The sequence below is a fragment of the Somniosus microcephalus genome, chromosome 26, assembly GCF_052327205.1.
Source record: "Somniosus microcephalus isolate GS21.2 chromosome 26, FLI_Smic_1.0, whole genome shotgun sequence".
Classification (NCBI taxonomy): Eukaryota; Metazoa; Chordata; class Chondrichthyes; order Squaliformes; family Somniosidae; genus Somniosus; species Somniosus microcephalus.
In genome coordinates, this window is record NC_141012.1 from 6,089,672 (window position 1) to 6,109,134 (window position 19,463).

Consider the following 19,463-nt stretch of genomic DNA (forward strand, 5'->3'; position numbering starts at 1 on the left):
GTGTAATTAGAGGGATTGATTTAATTTAAATCCAATTAATTAAAGGGGATACTAGCATCTAAAATCGGGCCGAGGGTGTCCATAACTAACAATAAAAAATTTAATTAATTACATAGAATGGAGCAGGTGATGTGTTACTGTTGCGAGATGTGAGAGCCGGTGGACCCCATTGAGGCTCATGGTGATTACGTCTCTGACAAGTGTCTGCTGCTACAGGAACTCCAGCTCCGTGTTGATGAGCTGGAGTCTGAGCTTCAGACACTGCGACACATCAGGGAGAGGGAGAAGTACCTGGACTCAAGATTCAAGATCATCTGTGTATCAGGAGGTGGTCACACCTATGAAGTTAATTAATTCAGATGTAGCCCATGGTCAGGGACAGGACAGTGTGACTACGAGTGAGGCAGGTACGGGGATCCAGGAGGTAGAGCTGGAGGAGCCGCAGCCCTTGCTCTTGTCCAACAGGTTTGAGGTTCTTACTCCGTGGGGACAGGAGCAGGGACTGCAGGGAGGACGAGCAACCTGGCCACAGCACCGTGGAACGGGGGGCCATTCAAGAGGGGGGAGTAAATAGAAATGTTGTAGTGGTAGGGGATAGTATTATTAGGGGGATAGATAGAGTTCTCTGCAGCCGAGAGCGAGAGTCCCGAAGGCTGTGTTGCCTACCCGGTGCCAGGGTTAAGGACATCTCCTCTGGGCTGGAAAGAAACTTGCAGTGGGAGGGGGTGGATCCAGTTGTCGTGGTCCATGTTGGTACAAACGACGTAGATAGGACTAGGAAGCCGGTTCTGTTAAAGGAGTATGAGCAGCTAGGGGTCAAATTAAAAAACAGAACCTCAAGGGCAATAATCTCTAGATTATTACCTGAGCCACGAGTGAATTTGGCTAGGACAAATAAAATTAGAGAGTTAAATGCGTGGCTCAAAGACTGGTGTGGGAGAAATGGGTTTTGCTTCCTGGGACACTGGCACCAGTACTGGGGCAGGAGGGAGCTGTTCCGTTGGGACGGGCTTCACTTGGCCAGTGCTGGGACTAGAGTCCTGGCGGATCATATAACTAGGGCTGTAGAGAGGGCTTTAAACTAACTGGTGGGGGGGAGGTTCCTAGAGAGCAAATAATAAAAATGACAACAGAGAAGGTCATAGACTTAGGTAGCAGTGGGGAAATTAAAAACCAGAGCGTGTCAGGAAGGGGCAGAAGGTATGGAGTAAAAGGTAAAGTAATAAAAAGGGCAAAAGCAGGAACTAAATGTCACAAAACATATTTGAAAGTTCTCTATCTCAATGCACGTAGCATTCGTACCAAAATAGACGAGTTAATGGCACAAATAACTACATATGGGTATGATCTTGTGGCCATTACAGAAACATGGCTGCAGGGTGACAATGCCTGGGAATTAAACATACCAGGTTATTTAACAATCAGGAATGACAGGCAGGAAGGAAGGGGAGGTGGGGTGGCTATGTTAATAAAGGAAGGAATCACTGTAATACAGAGAAATGATATTGGGTCAAAAGATCAGGATAATGAAACAGTTTGGGGGGAGATAAGGAATAATAAGGGGAAAAAAACACTAGTGGGCGTAGTCTATGGGCCTCCGAACAGTTGCAACGCTGTTGGACGGAGTATCAATCAGGAAATAGTTGAGGCTTGTAATAACGGAACATCTATAATTATGGGGGATTTTAACTATCATATTAATTGGACAAATCAAATTGGGCAGGGCTGCCTTGAGGATGAGTTCATTGAGTGTATTAGGGATGGGTTTCTTGAGCAGTATGTAACTGAACCGACCAGGGGGCAAACAACCTTAGATCTGGGTCCTGTGTAACGAGACAGGATTAATTAAAAATGTCCTAGTAAAGGATCCCCTTGGAATGAGTGACCATAACATGGTTGAATTCCATATTCAATTAGAGGGTGAGAAGGTTGGATCTCAAACAAGCGTGCTAAGCTTGAATAAAGGAGACTATGAAGGTATGAGAGCGGAATTGAGTAGAGTGGATTGGGAAAATAGATTAAAGGGTAAGACGATACATGATCAGTGGTGTACATTTAAGGAGTTATTTTACAACTTCCAAAAAAAGTATATTCCACTGAGAAGAAAAGGGTGTAAAAGAAAAGACAGCCATCCGTGGCTAAGTAAAGAAATTAAGGATAGTATTCGACTAAAAACAAGGGCATATAAGGTAGTCAAATCTAGTGGGAGGATAGAGGATTGGGAAAACTTTAAAAGACAGCAAAAAATAACAAAAAGATTGATTAAGAAAGGGAAGATAGATTATGAAAGTAAATTAGCAAAAAATATAAAAACAGATAGTAAGAGTTTTTATAGTTATATAAAAAGAAAAAGGGTGGCTAAAGTCCCTTAGAGGATGAGACCGGGAAATTAATGGTGGGAAATATGGAGATGGCAAAAACACTGAATGAATATTTTATATTAGTCTTTACAGTAGAAGACGCTAAGAATATCCCAACACTGGACAAACAGGGGGCTAAAGGGGGGGGAGGAGCTAAACACGATCAAAATCACTAAGGAAGTGGTACTCGGTAAAATAATGGGACTCAAGGCGGATAAATCACCTGGACCTGATGGCTTACATCCTAGGGTCTTGAGGGAAGTGGCGGTAGGGATTGTGGATGCATTAGTAATAATTTTCCAAAACTCCCTGGACTCAGCAAAGATCCCGGCAGACTGGAAAACTGCTAATGTAACACCCTTATTTAAAAAGGGCAGTAGACAGAAGGCTGGAAACTATAGACCGGTTAGCCTAACATCTGTGGTAGGTAAAATTTTGGAGTCCATTATTAAGGAGACAGTAACAGGACATTTGGATAATCATAATTTAATAGGACAAAGTCAGCATGGTTTTATGAAGGGGAAGTCATGTTTGACAAATTTGCTGGAGTTCTTTGAGGAAGTAACATATAGGGTGGATAAAGGGGAACCAGTGGATGTAGTGTATTTAGACTTCCAAAAGGCATTTGACAAGGTGCCACACAAAAGATTATTGCTTAAGATAAAAAATCACGGGATTGGGGGTAATATTCTGGCATGGATAGAGGATTGGCTATCTAACAGAAAGCAGAGAGTTGGGATAAATGGTTCATTCTCGGACTGGCAATCAGTAACTAGTGGTGTTCCACAGGGGTCAGTGCTGGGTCCCCAACTCTTTACAATCTATATTAACGATTTGGAGGAGGGGACCGAGTGTAACATATCAAAGTTTGCAGATGATACTAAGATGGGAGGGAAAGTAGTGAGTGAGGAGGACATAAAAAACCTGCAAGGGGACATAGACAGGCTAAGTAAGTGGGCAGAGATTTGGCAGATGGAATACAATACTGGAAAGTGTGAGGTTATGCACTTTGGCAGGAAAAATCGTAGAGCAAGTTATTATCTTAATGGCAAGAAACTGGAAAGTACTGAAGTACAAAGGGATCTGGGGGTCCTGGTGCACGAAACTCAAAAGGTTAGTATGCAGGTGCAGCAAGTGATTAAGTATATCATATATCCATCCCCTCATCCCCGGGATTAACCGAGTGAACCTTCTTTGTACTGACTCGAGAGCAAGTATGTCTTTTCTTAAGTAGGGACACCAAAACTGTACGCAGTATTCCAGGTGCGGTCTCACCAGTACCTTGTACAACTGAAGCAATACCTCCCTATTTTTATATTCTATCCCCCTAGCAATGAAAGCCAACATTCCATTGGCCGCCTTAATCACTTGCTGCACCTGCATACTAACCTTTTGAGTTTCGTGCACCAGGACCCCCAGATCCCTTTGTTCTTCAGTACTTTCCAGTTTCTTGCCATTAAGATAATAACTTGCTCTACGATTTTTCCTGCCAAAGTGCATAACCTCACACTTTCCAGTATTGTATTCCATCTGCCAAATCTCTGCCCACTTACTTAGCCTGTCTATGTCCCCTTGCAGGTTTTTTATGTCCTCCTCACTCACTACTTTCCCTCCCATCTTAGTATCATCTGCAAACTTTGATATGTTACACTCGGTCCCCTCCTCCAAATCGTTAATATAGATTGTAAAGAGTTGGGGACCCAGCACTGACCCCTGCAGAACACCACTAGTTACTGATTGCCAGTCTGAGAACGAACCATTTATCCCAACTCTCTGCCTTCTGTTAGATAACCAATCCTCTATCCATGCCCGAATATAACCCCCAATCCCGTGATTTTTTATCTTAAGCAATAATCTTTTGTGTGGCACCTTGTCAAATGCCGTTTGGAAGTCTAAATACACTACGTCCACTGGTTCCCCTTTATCCACCCTATATGTTACTTCCTCAAAGAACTCCAGCAAATTTGTCAAACATGACTTCCCCTTCATAAAACCATGCTGACTTTGTCCTATTAAATTATGATTATCCAAATGTCCTGTTACTGTCTCCTTAATAATGGACTCCAAAATTTTACCTACCACAGATGTTAGGCTAACCGGTCTATAGTTTCCAGCCTTCTGTCTACTGCCCTTTTTAAATAAGGGTGTTACATTAGCAGTTTTCCAGTCTGCCGGGACCATTGCCGAGTCCAGGGAGTTTTGGAAAATTATTACCAATGCATCCACAATCCCTACCGCCACTTCCCTCAAGACCCTAGGATGTAAGCCATCAGGTCCAGGTGATTTATCTGCCTTGAGTCCCATTATTTTACCGAGTACCACTTCCTTAGTGATTTTGATTGTGTTTAGCTCCTCCCCCCCCCCTTTAGCCCCCTGTTTGTCCAGTGTTGGGATATTCTTAGTGTCTTCTACTGTAAAGACTAATATAAAATATTCATTCAGTGTTTTTGCCATCTCCATATTTCCCACCATTAATTTCCCGGTCTCATCCTCTAAGGGACCAACATTTACTTTAGCCACCCTTTTTCTTTTTATATAACTATAAAAACTCTTACTATCTGTTTTTATATTTTTTGCTAATTTACTTTCATAATCTATCTTCCCTTTCTTAAATCAATCTTTTTGTTATTTTTTGCTGTCTTTTAAAGTTTTCCCAATCCTCTATCCTCCCACTAGATTTGGCTACCTTATATGCCCTTGTTTTTAGTCGAATACTATCCTTAATTTCTTTACTTAGCCACGGATGGCTGTCTTTTCTTTTACACCCTTTTCTTCTCAGTGGAATATATATTTTTTGGAAGTTGTAAAATAACTCCTTAAATGTACACCACTGATCACGCACATACACACACACTATATTCACACACGCACACACACACACTACATTCACACACATATTCACATGCACACACTATATTCACACGCACTATATTCACACACACACGCACTATATTCACACACACACACACACACTATTCACACGCACACAAACTATATACACACATTCACACACGCTATTCACACACACACACTCTATTCACACGCACACATGCTATTCACACACACTCTATATTCACGCACACAAACTATATACACACACTATTCACACGCACACACTCTATTCACACACACTATTCACACGCACACTAACTATATACACACTATTCACACGCGCACTCTATTCGCGCACACGCGCACTCTATTCGCGCACGCGCACTCTATTCGCGCACGCGCACTCTATTCGCGCACGCGCACTCTATTCGCGCACGCGCACTCTATTCGCGCACGCGCACTCTATTCGCGCACGCGCACTCTATTCGCGCACGCGCACTCTATTCGCACACGCGCACTTCACACACACACACACTATATTCACGCGCGCGCTCTAGTCACTCGCGCAGACGCGCGCGCTCTAGTCACTCGCGCAGGCGCGTGCTATAGTCGCGCGCGCACTCTATATTCACACGCACACACTCTATATTCACACGCACACACTCTATATTCACACGCACACACTATATTCACACGCACACGCTAGTCACTCACGCACGCGGGTGCTATAGTCGCGCGCGCACACTCACACACTATATTCACACACACACACTATATTCACACACACACACACACTATATTCACACACACACACATATCTACTTACAGTATTTCGGTTGCAATCATGCGAGTAAAGTATAAAGTGAGCAGTTTAGTGCCATAGTGATAAGCCTGCTGGCCTTTCGATATGAAGGCAGGATCCGCGCTGGGACAGGGACCAGTTTTGCAACAATGTTCAATAGATCTCGTGCTGAACATTCCAGAATGTAATATAGTGGAAAATGTGGGATTGGTCAAAAAGCTGGTTACACAGATCCATTTCAATGAATGAGTGTCAACAATCCCTGCGCAGTTACAGCCAAGAGATTTTCATTCTGTAAATAAAGTGCCCGGATATTGTTTTAGGTATTTTGGGGAAATGTACTCAAGTCAAATTAGGAACCGTCAAAATCCCCAAAAAAATTCAAATCGAGAAGCTGACAATCTGGCAGTTTTGTCTCAGAGTATGCCCAGCAGCCTCCTAGCGTTATCCTGGGATTGTGAGACATGGACTTATTTTAAATTCACTTCTTTCTCCATCCCCACCAACCCCACCCCCAAAAAAAAAACTTCTTTGGGTAAATTTCTCAGCAACTGAAAAACAGATGATTCATGAATCTCTCCACTGTTCTCATGCCAGATTTAACCTTTTTAATGATCAGCAGTCATCAGGGGGAGGAGTGGTAGATTACTCAATTAGCTGTTATACACTCTTCACATTCATTCACTGCTGAAGCATCAATGAAAGCAGGGAGAAGCAATCCTTCAGAACACCATCTATTTTAGAAACTCATTAAATCTTCCAAAATAAAACGTATCCCGACTGACCTCATGGGAGCTGTAAACCAGAAACACTTCCTTACAAAGCTTTTATTTACTCATCCAGCATATTACTGTTTATAAAAGAGTAATTAAGTGTGCTGGATTCCACTCAATCATCGTAAAGAAGAAATGCCCTCTAGAGAATGGTTATTCTGCAACACGGATGCAAGAGTCTGACTCATCCTATATGTAATTCACCGATACATGCAGAGCTGTTAACACTGGGGAGAGGTTGGGGGTGAAATTTATGGCCAAGAGTGAGACAGATCACAGGCCCATTTAATCAGATGAAGTGCCATTTATTTTAAAGAGCGAGATATGTCAAAATGTGATGTTTGTATGGGTGCAAAAAGTGCTCCAATCCTTAAGAACACCATGGAGACATTTGTGAACTAGGTTTACAATTTTTAAAGAGTACTATTTACATATCAAGCACAGCCGGTCAGTGTCTTTCCCAACAACACATCTTCATTCTTTCACCCCCACCCTGTTTAAAATTCCAAAATCCACCCCCCCACCCCACGTGATTTGCACATTTCACAGAATAATGCGGCATAAAAGGCGGCCATTCAGCCTATCTGAAAGGGCTATCCACTTAGTTCCATTCCCTTGCTCTTCCCCCGTACCCTTTAAAGTATTTCTTCTGTTCAAATATTTAACCACTTCCTGCACTGTTTTTGGTAGGACATCTCTCCTGTCCAAAAACATATTCATTAAACACTACTCTGGTTTCTGTCCTTTAACCAACTTTCCATCCATGCTGTCACCTTGCCTTTATCACAATATGCCTTAAATCTAACCAACAAGCCTCTTATGTGGCACCTTATTAAATGCTTTTTGAAAATGCATAAATACAGCATCCATTGCATTTCCTTTGTCTATAAACTGATTCCCTCAAAAAATGAATTAAATTTGTCAGACATAATTTACAAATCCATGCCGACTGTCCTTAAATGATCATATTTACTCGATTTATTCCTTTCTCCCTTCTTGAGCTGAGGTGTAGCATCAGCAAGACCTTTGGCACGACTTCCACATTCAAGGATGTTTGAAAATTCAATGGCAAGGAGGACAGGCACACCATTTGCAAACTGTCCTTTGATAATGTCACACTAGCTGTTCATTAGCAGATGTGAAAAGTAGCTCAGGGCAATCGCTTATCGGATTTTACCCTTCTCCATGGGAAAGTGCCTGGCATTGGCTCGTCCCCTTCCCCCAAGTACACAGTCAGCACCAGGAATCCAAGGTGTCAAAGCACACCGGAACCCAGCGTGCTGTTCCGCGGTGATAAGAGTGCAAGTCTACTGCAGCACTCTTCGGCATAAGAGATTTGCAGTGCTTCCATTGGGGCGGAGCGGAGCTGTGGCCAGATGTTTCCTCAGAGAGAGGAAGAAAGGGACCGTTAACTCTGGATGTTCTAGCAAGCTCCTAGTGGCTGGCTTCAGAGTAGCTGGGGCTTACAAGCTAGAGTTGAAGCCTTTTAACTATCCAATAACTTGGTGAAGCGACAGGTTACAGTAACTAGGATAAGCCTTGTTGTTGTTAGGTAGCAATCTATTAGGGAGCAGAGTATCAAATAGTGAAGATATTTTAGTGGAGTAAAGGTGCATTAATGCAAGTCAGACATGAGAAAATACCCTTCAGCCCATCAAGTAGGCCCCAGATAGCCAGGGGACAATGGAGATTTTCCATTAAATTCTTACGGGTTGAATCTTAACCAAGGTCCCAGAGGGTAAAGGGAAAGCTCACTGCACCACTCGCTCTCTCCTGACCAAAAATGCATGTGGTACTGGTGTATAATATTCACTCTAGTGGAACATCCCTAAAAACAATATTTGCTAACCATTCCTGGGAAATTCAATAGCATGTGTTAAACCAAATCAATTTGTGAAAAAGTCCATATGCATTTTTTACATTTTTTTACATAAATCTGAAGCTTTTTACTATCTTGACTGTACATATTTGGCTTATTTTTCTAGACAGTTTAATGCTGAATAACTTGAGTTAAAAATGGAGTCAGCTCAAAAGAAATAGCTGTAATTTTTTTGGTGGTATTTTGCACTTACCCTGCTGTCATTAAAGCTCCGTTCTTTCAATTTGAGGCTTTTCCAGAACAACAGGATGTGGTCTTTCTCTGGTAAGATTTTCAGTGACTCTGGTGCTGACAGAGGAACTGCCACAAGAGAACATAAAATGAAAATATGGACACAATTGAGTTATTCAAGCTATCAAAATACCAGAATACCACCAGCTGCCTCCTGCAACCCTCCTAACAGACAGAGCTCATTGTTCAGTGCATTCCAGATACATTCTTCACAGCATGTCTGGCCCCTGAGCAAAGATCTTGGTCAACTTCTTTGGGTCATTGTCACCATTCCTGTGGCACATAAACACGAGGAACATTCAGCTATGTACTGATGCATTTTCAAATCATTTGGCAGAGGCTGAACATTGGCAAGAACTCTCTGGGATCAGCATGGTGGAAGGTGGGCAACGGTTTAATCTGTTTTTGCACGCATACATGAAAAGTAATTAACCCTCTGAGCATTGAGATGCCCTCTGCTACTTTCGAAACATACAAGGATAGGTCCTGTAAAGTGTGTGAAAAACTTTAGAATTTCCTATGGTGCTCATCATGATTTGGAATTAAAGCCAAACAAAGCAGGATTGTTTTGGGTGTGCCTTTCAGTAAAACTAATTGGTTTAGAAATTAGATCTCATTGTGATTATATACTCAGGACTGTTTGGAAGTTATCAAAAAGTTGATTATAAGCATCGAGAAAGTATTCAATTTAAAACTGCAGAAATGTAGTGGTATCATTATTGCCTCTCTTACGAGACACCTGCCCAGAGAGAGGAGGGAAAAATAAGAGCGCAAACCATCCAGACTATTCATGTCATTTTCAAGCATCAGCCCATGATGAGCATCAACAGAGAAGAGATTACTGGGGATAAAATAGGACAAGAAAAAGTATTTTGCACGACAAAGCATCATCTTATTAGGGATGTTTAAAAATGCAGATCCTTACCCAAGTACCATAGTAAAACACTATCTACCTCCATGCTATGCTCAGCTGAAGATATAAAATGCTAGTTTTCCCTCTATTGTGGATTCTGAAGAAACATTCTTCCAATCCCCAATCTTTGGCTACATGAGAAGGTGAATCATCTGTTCTCTGAACTCCATTAATGTTGCTCCAAAATCAGCTGTTACAAAGTCTGCCGGAGTGTGTTTGGCTAAGAGACTCTGCTTTTCGCTCCGTCGCTCTCGGAAAGTCCTTGGCCTCCATTCAGCACCCACTATAGCAAGGCTGCTGAGATCAAGAATTTAGCACACAAGAGACTGAACCTGCACCCCACCACTGAAGTCGCTGTGCATTACTGCTCCAACTTGCTGTGTACAAGTTATTTTTCAGCATGGAACTCTGCTGATTTCTGACTTGCTATTTCACAAGAAACTGAACAGCAAAGAGCTGCCAGGAACATCCAAAGTACTGTGTGTAGTGCTGCTGTGTTACAAGAATAACACCATGAGGATTGCGTGGACTTGCAGCTTTTAACAGTGTTATGCTAGAATAGAACTCAAAATGAACCCTTGTAGCTAAAGTAGATACATAGATATTCATTTTAGCTGCCTTCAGCCACAACTACAGCAGTAGCATTGAGTTTCCACCACTAGGTGCCACCAGGCTTTATTAATACTGGACTTTGGGGCACTAATAAAACATGCAACATCCAGAGTTCTATCAATTTGCCACTGCTAGCTTAGCTCAGTTCTTAAAACTCTCACCTCTCAATCAGAGGCTTGTGGGTACAAGTTCTACTCCAAGACGTGAGCACATAAACTAGGCCGTCCCTACAGTGCAGTGCTTCATCGTCTGACGTGCTGTCCTTTGGAACAGGTCTCATTTGCCTGTGCTGATGGCTCGGGTGGATGTTAAAGATCTTGTGGCACTATTCCAGCAGAGAGCTCTCCCGGTATCCTGGACAACATTCCTCCCTCAGCCAACAGTATCAGACAGATTAACTGCTCATCACTGCTGGTGTGAGATCTTGCTATGCTCAAAAGAAGCCCCCAAGTTTGCCTATGTAACAATAGGGACTACACTTCAAAGTAATTCATCGTATGTGAACCGCTTTGAGACACTTTGGAAACATTAAGGTGCTGGCTGTATAAATGCAAGTCTCCCTCAACTTTGCTCTAAACTTAACTAGTTATAGCTAGGATGTCTGATTTTCCACAGAAGTTAGATAGTAATTAAGTTGCCTGGGTGCGTATCATCTTTCCTTAAAACATTTTCAGTCAACTCAGATCTTACAATTTGCCTCACCTGTGTTTAGAAAGACACTTGCTTCTTTGCTCATGTTAAGCAGTCTGATAACTACACTGTACTTTCCGCCTGGTTCCAGCTGCTTCACTGTATATTCCACTGTGTTGTTCTTTGAGGACACTTTGTAATTCCTCTCATTTTTACGGATGGAATCTTTTACATGAACTGCATAGGTCTGGGGAAAGTAAACAAATCTGATTAGTGAACAGCACGTTGCAATTCAGTTATTATAGCAGTCAGAAACTATTTGGTAAAAAAAAACCCCAGAAGAGTTAATCACAAGTGTTTAAAGAGACTCAGTTTCCAGGGCTGGTTATCCACATGGCATTTACAGCAGCACAGCATGAAGGCAACTCCTGTTCTAGGGCAGAAGTAGGCTGCTGGCAGGGGTGACTGCAATTGGAGACAGGAACCACTCACTCCCTTAGGCACCATCAAAATGCCTCTATTAATAGTATGCCATTTTTTTAATAAATATCTACACTGCTATGGCAAAGCAGTCTCAAATCACAACATGCTCAATTACCTACTGCGTGCCAGAAGTAGTTTAGCACACGAATTCAGCCGCCGATTTTCGTGCTTTTTCATATACATTTAAACTTTAAATTATAGCTTAGGCATGCAGTTGTTCTGTTTTTTTTTAAAGAAAAGAATACCTTTAAGGATCTTAATTCTTTGGGGAATGAGGTATAATGAAAATAACTGCTGGAATTTGCCAATAAAGCAGTATTTAAAATTGAGACATAATTGGACAGCAAACATGGGATCCCTGTGTCCTTTCCCCACCGCACCCCCCTCCCCCCACCCTAGGCTTTCTATGCCACGTGCCAGTGAGTATGTAGGAGGATAGAGCAGATGAATGCGTGGCTAAAGAGTTGGTGCAGGAGGGGGGGCTTTAGTTTCCTGGATCACTGGGTCTGCTTCTGGGGAAGGTGGGACCTGTACAAGTCGGATGGGTTGCACCTGAACTGGAACGGGACCAATATCCTTGCGGGGAGGTTTGCTAGTACTGTTGGGGGGGGGGTTTAAACTAACTTGGCAGGGGGGTGGGATACGGAGTGGAGCTATAGTAGGGGGTGATGCACAGCCAAATATAGAGGAAAAAACAAGTCAGCCTGGAAGGCAGAGCAAATATGTAACGGCACAAGGGAGTATGGCAAGGCTGGATGGCATTTATTGTAATGCAAGGAGTCTTGCGAGTAAGGCAGATGAATTGAAGGTGTTGATGAACACATGGGAGTATGATATCGTTGCCATCACAGAGACATGGTTGAGGGAGGGGCAGGACTGGCAGCTCAATATTCCAGGGTATAGAATCTTCAGGCGAGACAGAGGGGGGTGTAAAAGAGGAGGGGATGTCGCAATATTAATCAAGGAGTCAATTACTGCTGTAAGGAGGGATGATATCTTAGCAGGTTCCTCTAATGAGGCCATATGGGTAGAACTTAAAAACAAAAAGAGGGCAAGCACTTTGCTGGGAGTGTACTATAGGCAGGGGGAGATCGAGGAACAGATATGTAGGCAAATCTCAGAAGTGTAGAAATAATAGGGTAATAATAGTAGGGGATTTCAACTTCCCCAATATTAACTGGGATATAGAAGATAGGAGTCGTCGGCCATTCGGCCTCTCGAGCCTGTTCCGTCATTTAATGAAATCATGGCTGATCATCCAAATTCAGTACCCTGTCCCTGCTTTCTCCCCATATCCCTTGATCCCTTTAGCTTTAAGAAATATATCTAACTCCTTCTTGAATATATTTAATGAATTGGGCTCAACTGCCTTGTGTGATAGAGAATTCCACAGGTTCACCACTCTCTGGGTGAAGAAATTCCTCCTCATTTCTGTCCTAATGGCTTACCCCTTATCCTTAGACTGTGACCCCTGGTTCTGGACTCCCCCGCCATCGGGACATCCTTCCTGCATCTAGTCTGTCTAGTCCTGTTAGAATTTTATAAGTTTCAATGAGATCCCCTCTCATTCTTCTAACCTCTAGCGAATATAAGCCTAATCGACCCAATCTCTCCTCATACGTCATTCCTGCCATCCCAGCTATCAGTCTGGTGAATCTTCGCTGCACTCTCTCCATGGCAAGAACATCCTTCCTCAGATAAGGTGACCAAAACTGCACACAATACTCAAGGTGTGGTCTCACCAAGGCCCTGTACAACTGCAGAGTGTGAAAGGCTTAGAGGGTGTGGAATTCTTAAAGTGCATCCAGGAGAGCTTTTTGAGCTAGCATGTAGAAAGTCCTACAAGAGAGGGGGCGGTACTGGACCTGATTCTAGGGAATGTAGCCAGGCAAGTGGTAGATGTGTCAGTAGGAGAGCATTTTGGCGACAGTGACCATAATTCGGTGAGATTTAAGGTAGTCATGGAAAAGGACAAAGATGGACCGGAAATAAAGGTTCTAAATTGGGAGAAGGCTGATGTTAATATGATAAGGCAGGATCTGGCCAAAGTAGACTGGGATCAGCTACTTGTAGGAAAATCCACATCAGAGCAATGGGAGTCTTTCAGAAAGGAAAGAGAGAGTACAACGCCAACATGTTTCCGTAAAGGTCAAGGGAAAAACAAGAATGGATTCGGAAAAAAGGGAGGCTTTTGGCAGATACAAAGGACTAAAAACAGTGGAAGCCCTAGAGGAGTATAGAAAGTGCAGGGGGGTACTTAAAAAATAAATTAGGAGAGCGAAGAGGGGGCATGAAAGAACACTGGCGGGCAAAATAAAGGAAAATCACAAAGTGTTTTATAAGTATATTAAGGACAAGAGGATAACCAGGGAAAGAGTAGGGCCCATTAGGGACCAAAGTGGCAATCTGTGTGTAGAGCCAGAAGATGTGAGTGAGGTTTTAAATGAATATTTTGCATCTGAGTTCACTATGGAGAAGTAGGATGTGGGCATAGAAGTCAGGCAGGGGGATTGTGATATACTTGAACAAATTAGTATTGAGAGGGAGGAGGTACTAGCGGTTTTAGCGGGCTTAAAAGTGGATAAATCCCCAGGCCCAGACGAGATGTATCCCAGGCTGCTGTGCGAGGCAAGGGAGGAGATTGCAGGGGCTCGGACACAAATTTTCAGATCCTCTCTGGCCACCAGGGAGGTGCCAGAGGACTGGAGGACAGCTAACATAGTACCATTATTCAAGAAGGGTAGTAGGGATAAACCAGGGAATTACAGGCCAGTGAGCCTAACATCAGTGGTAGGGAAATTATTGGAAAAAATTCTGAGGTACAGAATTAGTCTCCACTTGGAGAGGCAAGGATTAATCAAGGATAGTCAGCATGGCTTTGTCAGGGGGAGATCATGTCTAACCAATTTGATTGAATTTTTCAAGGAGGTGACTAGGTGCATGGATGAGGGTAGCGCAGTTGATGTAGTCTACATGGACTTCAGTAAGGCTTTTGACAAAGTCCCGCATGGGAGACTGGTCAAGAAGGTAAGAGCCCATGGGATCCAGGGCAATTTGGCACATTGGATCCAAAATCGGCTTAGTGGCAGGAAGCAGAGGGTGATGGTCGAAGGTTGTTTTTGTGACTGGAAGCCTGTGTCCAGTGGTGTACCACAGGGATCGGTACTGGGTCCTTTGCTGTTTGTAGTGTACATTAATGATTTAGATATGAATGTAGGAGGTATGATCAGTAAGTTCACAGATGACATGAAAATTGGTGGAGTGGTAAATAGCGAGGAGGGAAGCCTCAGGCTACAGGACGATATAGACGGGTTGGTCAGATGGGCAGAACAGTGGCAAATGGAATTTAACCCTGAAAAGTGTGAGGTGATGCATTTTGGGAGGACTAACAAGGCAAGGGAATACACAATGAATGGTAGGACCCGAGGAAGGACAGAAGATCAGAGGGACCTTGGTGTGCATGTACATAGATCCCTGAAGGCAGCAGGACAGGTGGATAAGGTGGTTAAAAAGGCATATGGGATACTTGCCTTCCTTAGCCGAGGCATAGAATATAAAAGCAGGGAGGTTATGATGGAGCTGTACAAAACACTAGTTAGGCCACAGCTGGAATACTGTGTCATGACCCGCCGAGCAGCTTCCAGGAAACCAAAGTCTTTGGGTTCCGGGGGGAGTATGGTTGCAAAGCTGAAACTTAAAGGAATTGACGGAAGGGCACCACCAGGAGTGGAGCCTGTGGCTTAATTTGACAACACGGGAAACCTCAACCGGCCCGGACACGGAAAGGATTGACAGATTGATAGCTCTTTCTCGATTCTGTGGGTGGTGGTGCATGGCCGTTCTTAGTTGGTGGAGCGATTTGTCTGGTTAATTCCGATAACGAACGAGACTCCTCCATGCTAAATAGTTACGCGACCCCCGAGCGGTCCGCGTCCAACTTCTTAGGAGGGACAAGTGGCGTATAGCCACACAAGATTGAGCAATAACAGGTCTGTGATGCCCTTAGATGTCCGGGGCTGCACGCGCGCTACACTGAATGGATCAGCGTGTGTCTACCCTACGCCGCCAGGTGTGGGTAACCCGTTGAACCCCATTCGTGATGGGGATTGGGAATTGCAATTATTTCCCATGAACGAGGAATTCCCAGTAAGTGCAGGTCATAAGCTCGCGTTGATTAAGTCCCTGCCCTTTGTACACACCGCCTGTCGCTACTACCGATTGGATGGTTTAGTGCAGTTCTGGTCGCCACACCATAGGAAGGATGTGATTGCATTGGAGAGGGTGCAGAGAAGATTCACCAGGATGTTACCTGGGCTGGAGCGCTTCAGCTATGAAGAGAGACTGGACAGGCTGGGGTTGTTTTCCTTAGAGCAGAGAAGGCGGAGAGGGAACCTGATTGAGGTGTACAAAATTATGAGGGGCATAGATTGGGTAGATAGAAAGGAACTTTTCCCCTTAGTAATAACCAGGGGGCATAGTTTCAAGGTAGGTTTAGAGGGGATTTGAGGAAAAACTTTTTCACCCAGAGGGTGGTTGGAATCTGGAACTCACTGCCTGAAAGGGTGGTAGAGGCAGGAACCCTCACAACTTTCAAGAAGCATTTAGATGAGCACTTGAAACGCCACAGCATACAAGGCTACGGACCAAGTGCTGGAAAATGATTAGAATAGATAGGGCTTGATGGCCGGCGCAGACACGATGGGCCTCTTTCTGTGCTGTATAACTCTATGAAGCCAATGGTTTCTCTGTGAAAAGGCCATAGTCCACAGATGAGCATAATGGACATTGAAGCCTCTTCATTCTACTAACAAGGGTTAACTGTGTGCAGATACTCACTAAAGTTTCACTCAGCAGATCATACGGAGGTTGCCACTTCAGTACAGCGAATGTTTTCTCCTCCCTCACCACGTGCAAGTGGCGAGGTGGCAGCCGGTTGTCAGGAATCATCTTAACAGCAATATATTCAGAGGGTGGTCCTAAATATGGGACTATAACACGAACCTAAAGAAAAAATAAATAAACATTGATCCCAGTCAAAGCCCTGCATCTCATACTTTTTACACTGCATACACAATTGGGATCAATACCTCTGCACAAAACTAACCATCAGGGCAGTTTAATAAAATAGAAAACCTAATTTCAGTTGGTGGTATTTAACCTATTCCAGCAAAGGATAGAGGTATAAAATTTGGCATTAACTGCACGTTTCACACCATCCTCGTCTGCACTAATTAAACAATGGCCTCGAAATCCGATGGCACAGTGCCTGCTTTACAGGCATAAATCCGCTGTCTAAGTGTCCAATATAGGAGGTGGCGTGCATGCTCATTCCGCGCCATCCGCCATATTGGTAAATGCTTCCAGAGCTTGCATCTGAAACGCTCATTAGGCCCGTTGCATATGCAAATAGGGGAGCCTAACGCCAGTTTGTGGCAGCCTTTGCAAAATCCATTTGTGACTGACTGTAGCATGCGCCATACATGTGGTGAGTATTCAGGTGCTTGGTAGCGGATCGCTGGAGACTGCCTTCAGAAAGGTGGGGTTCAATTGTTCTGTGCAAGAGTGCTCCTTCCGGCTCCAGATTAAATCTGTGGTCCACTGCCAGTCACCGCACGCACTCCTCCTCCCAAATACCTCCCCCACGCCCCCCGGACTTCACATGACCTCAAGGGACCAGTGAGCTGCCTCTGGGGCCACGACTGGTGCCTGCAGATTGCCAGTAATAAGCAAATGAGGCCAGTGGACTATTTTCCCCGTGATCTTGCCACCGGCCTCATTAGGGATGCACAGCGTGTTTACCACCATAGCTAATCTGTCTCTCAAATTTAGGTAATTAAAATAATCCAATCCAACTTCAAAAGGTCACAAGATAAACATAGTAGAGGTTTATCTAGAATTCTAAAACCAAGTGCCCATTTTATCAGATTTCTATGCAATTAATGTAACACGTGACCTTCAGCAGTAATATATTTAAAAAACCAAGTGCAATGAAAAAACATCTACCAAAAATAGATACTGCTCATCACTGTCCACAGTCACCGTTAGGTTGTTAATGCTTGATGTGACATTTTTTGGATTTCGGTACAGTTCCAAGAATGATGTAGCAAAGAAAACTCCATAAACCTGTTAAGGAAAGAAAACGGTTACTCCCGATATAATTCTGGACAACTGTAATGTTCTAATGAATCCAAGACTTACTGGAAAGCTGCATTGGCACAAGGACAGCAAAACAAAAAAACACATCTTAAATAGTGGCAGCTATTCTAATTACACCCGTGACTAAAATAACAAAGCTCCTTTACTTAATTTCTGCTGCTATAGGTTTAGCTTAAGCACGATAGACACTGTCTGCAAACAATCAACGTAATTAAGCACAGGCAGCATCAAGGAGGGCAATTTAAATAATACACTGAAAATTATTTATAATCTCTTCAATCACAGCATGTAGCAATATTTACCATATGCAAAGGATTCCATTTCCTCAACTTGATACATGAAGGCCTCAATGCCGCTCCCGCAATGGCCTAGTGGCTGAAGGCACCATCAGGTGCAGCATTAAGCCATATAGACCAGGAGATCCCTGCTTCAATTTCCTGTTTGTACTGTTAGCTGATTGCAGTAGGAGTGGTACAGTAACAATTTGCATTTATATAGTGCCTTTAACGTAGTAAAATGTCCCAAGGAGCTTCACAGGAGCGTTATCAAACAAAATTTGACACCGAGCCACATGCGCTATTAGGGTAAGTGACCAAAAGCTTTGTCAAAGAGGTGGGTTTTAAGGAGCATCTTAAAAGGAGGAAAGAGAGATAGAGAGGCGGAGAGGTTTAGGCAGGGAGTTCCAGAGCTTGGGGCCTCGGCAGCTGAAGGCACGTCCACCAATAGTGGGGCGAAGGAAATCGGGGTGCACAATCAGCCTCAGTGCTTCCGCGCTCGGGAGAGGAACAAAAGTCAGCCGCGGCTCCCACTCCTGATCACTACCCAGTGACCTCTGCTGGAGAGTACATGTGCCTATCAGGAGAGGATAGGTTCCAGCTCAAGTGTACGACGTCCATGTTCAAAAAGCCTGCTGATGCTGATCGTCTAGGCTCAAACATGTAGAATGATCACTTTGAGGAGGTCTCCCAGGGCTGGTAGCACGTGTAACACCAATCCCAGCACAACAGGGTCACAGCTTGCTGCAACACATGCATGTATGAAAGATTGCTTTTTCTTGACTAAGATTTATGAAGCGGTCTGTGTTTTCTGTACGATTTCAGAGGGCCACGAGAAAGGGCATTTTATGCTGCTTTTCATCCAGTAACCACGTGCACGCTATCAAAAGGTCAGTGAATACAATGACTGACTATGTGCCGAGAAGATTTAAACCTTAGAATAGCACAAGACACTCACCACATTCTTTGGGCCACTCCAAGAGCAACCCACAGCCGTCTGATTGATTGGAACGGCTTTAAATTTGGGAGGAGCTGGACTGGTTCCTTCCGTTTTAGCATGTACAAAAGATATTGGGCTATCACCAGCATCAGTCCTAGCCCAGGTGGAAAACTCATAATATGTACCAGCAGTTAAATTGGAAACTGTATAATAAAAATAAATCACCTTCATTATAAATGCGTTGACACAATCTCATTTAATTAAAGGTCCTGCCATGCTTCCATCAGACAAGAGTGTGACGTACAAGGTATTTTGCATTCACTTGACTAGTCCCAACAGTTTCATAGTTTTCTCATCGTTCCTTCCTTCTCCCCCCTCCTCCCATATTATAGAAATTAGAATGTCATTGCACCAAGAGGAAATAATATTTTTACATTTAAAAAAAAAAGATAAACCTTTGCTGTCCAGACTATATAAAAATGTTGATAAACATTGCTGCAGGGTGCAAGTGCATTCAAAGACCTGATTGCAATTAAAAATCTCCGTTAGTGTGGGAAGTCGCTTGTGTTTATGTGAC

The 19,463-nt window shown here is 43.6% G+C and overlaps 1 protein-coding gene and 1 pseudogene across 2 annotated transcripts in view; one reads left to right on the forward strand and one right to left on the reverse strand.

Annotated features, from left to right (window-relative positions):
- sorl1 (sortilin-related receptor, L(DLR class) A repeats containing) overlaps positions 1-19,463 on the reverse strand; it is a 238,369-nt gene that overhangs the window by 30,776 nt on the left and 188,130 nt on the right. For both annotated transcript variants that reach the window (XM_085967698.1, XM_085967697.1), the window contains exons 41-45: positions 18,905-19,089; positions 17,519-17,638; positions 16,352-16,516; positions 11,105-11,279; positions 8,840-8,946 (exon numbers count right to left, since the gene is read on the reverse strand). In XM_085967698.1, coding sequence (XP_085823824.1) covers positions 8,840-8,946; positions 11,105-11,279; positions 16,352-16,516; positions 17,519-17,638; positions 18,905-19,089 — 752 coding nt within the window. The remainder of the gene's footprint in view (positions 1-8,839; positions 8,947-11,104; positions 11,280-16,351; positions 16,517-17,518; positions 17,639-18,904; positions 19,090-19,463) is intronic.
- LOC147100235 (18S ribosomal RNA) lies at positions 15,183-15,814 on the forward strand (annotated as a pseudogene; the record flags this gene model as incomplete).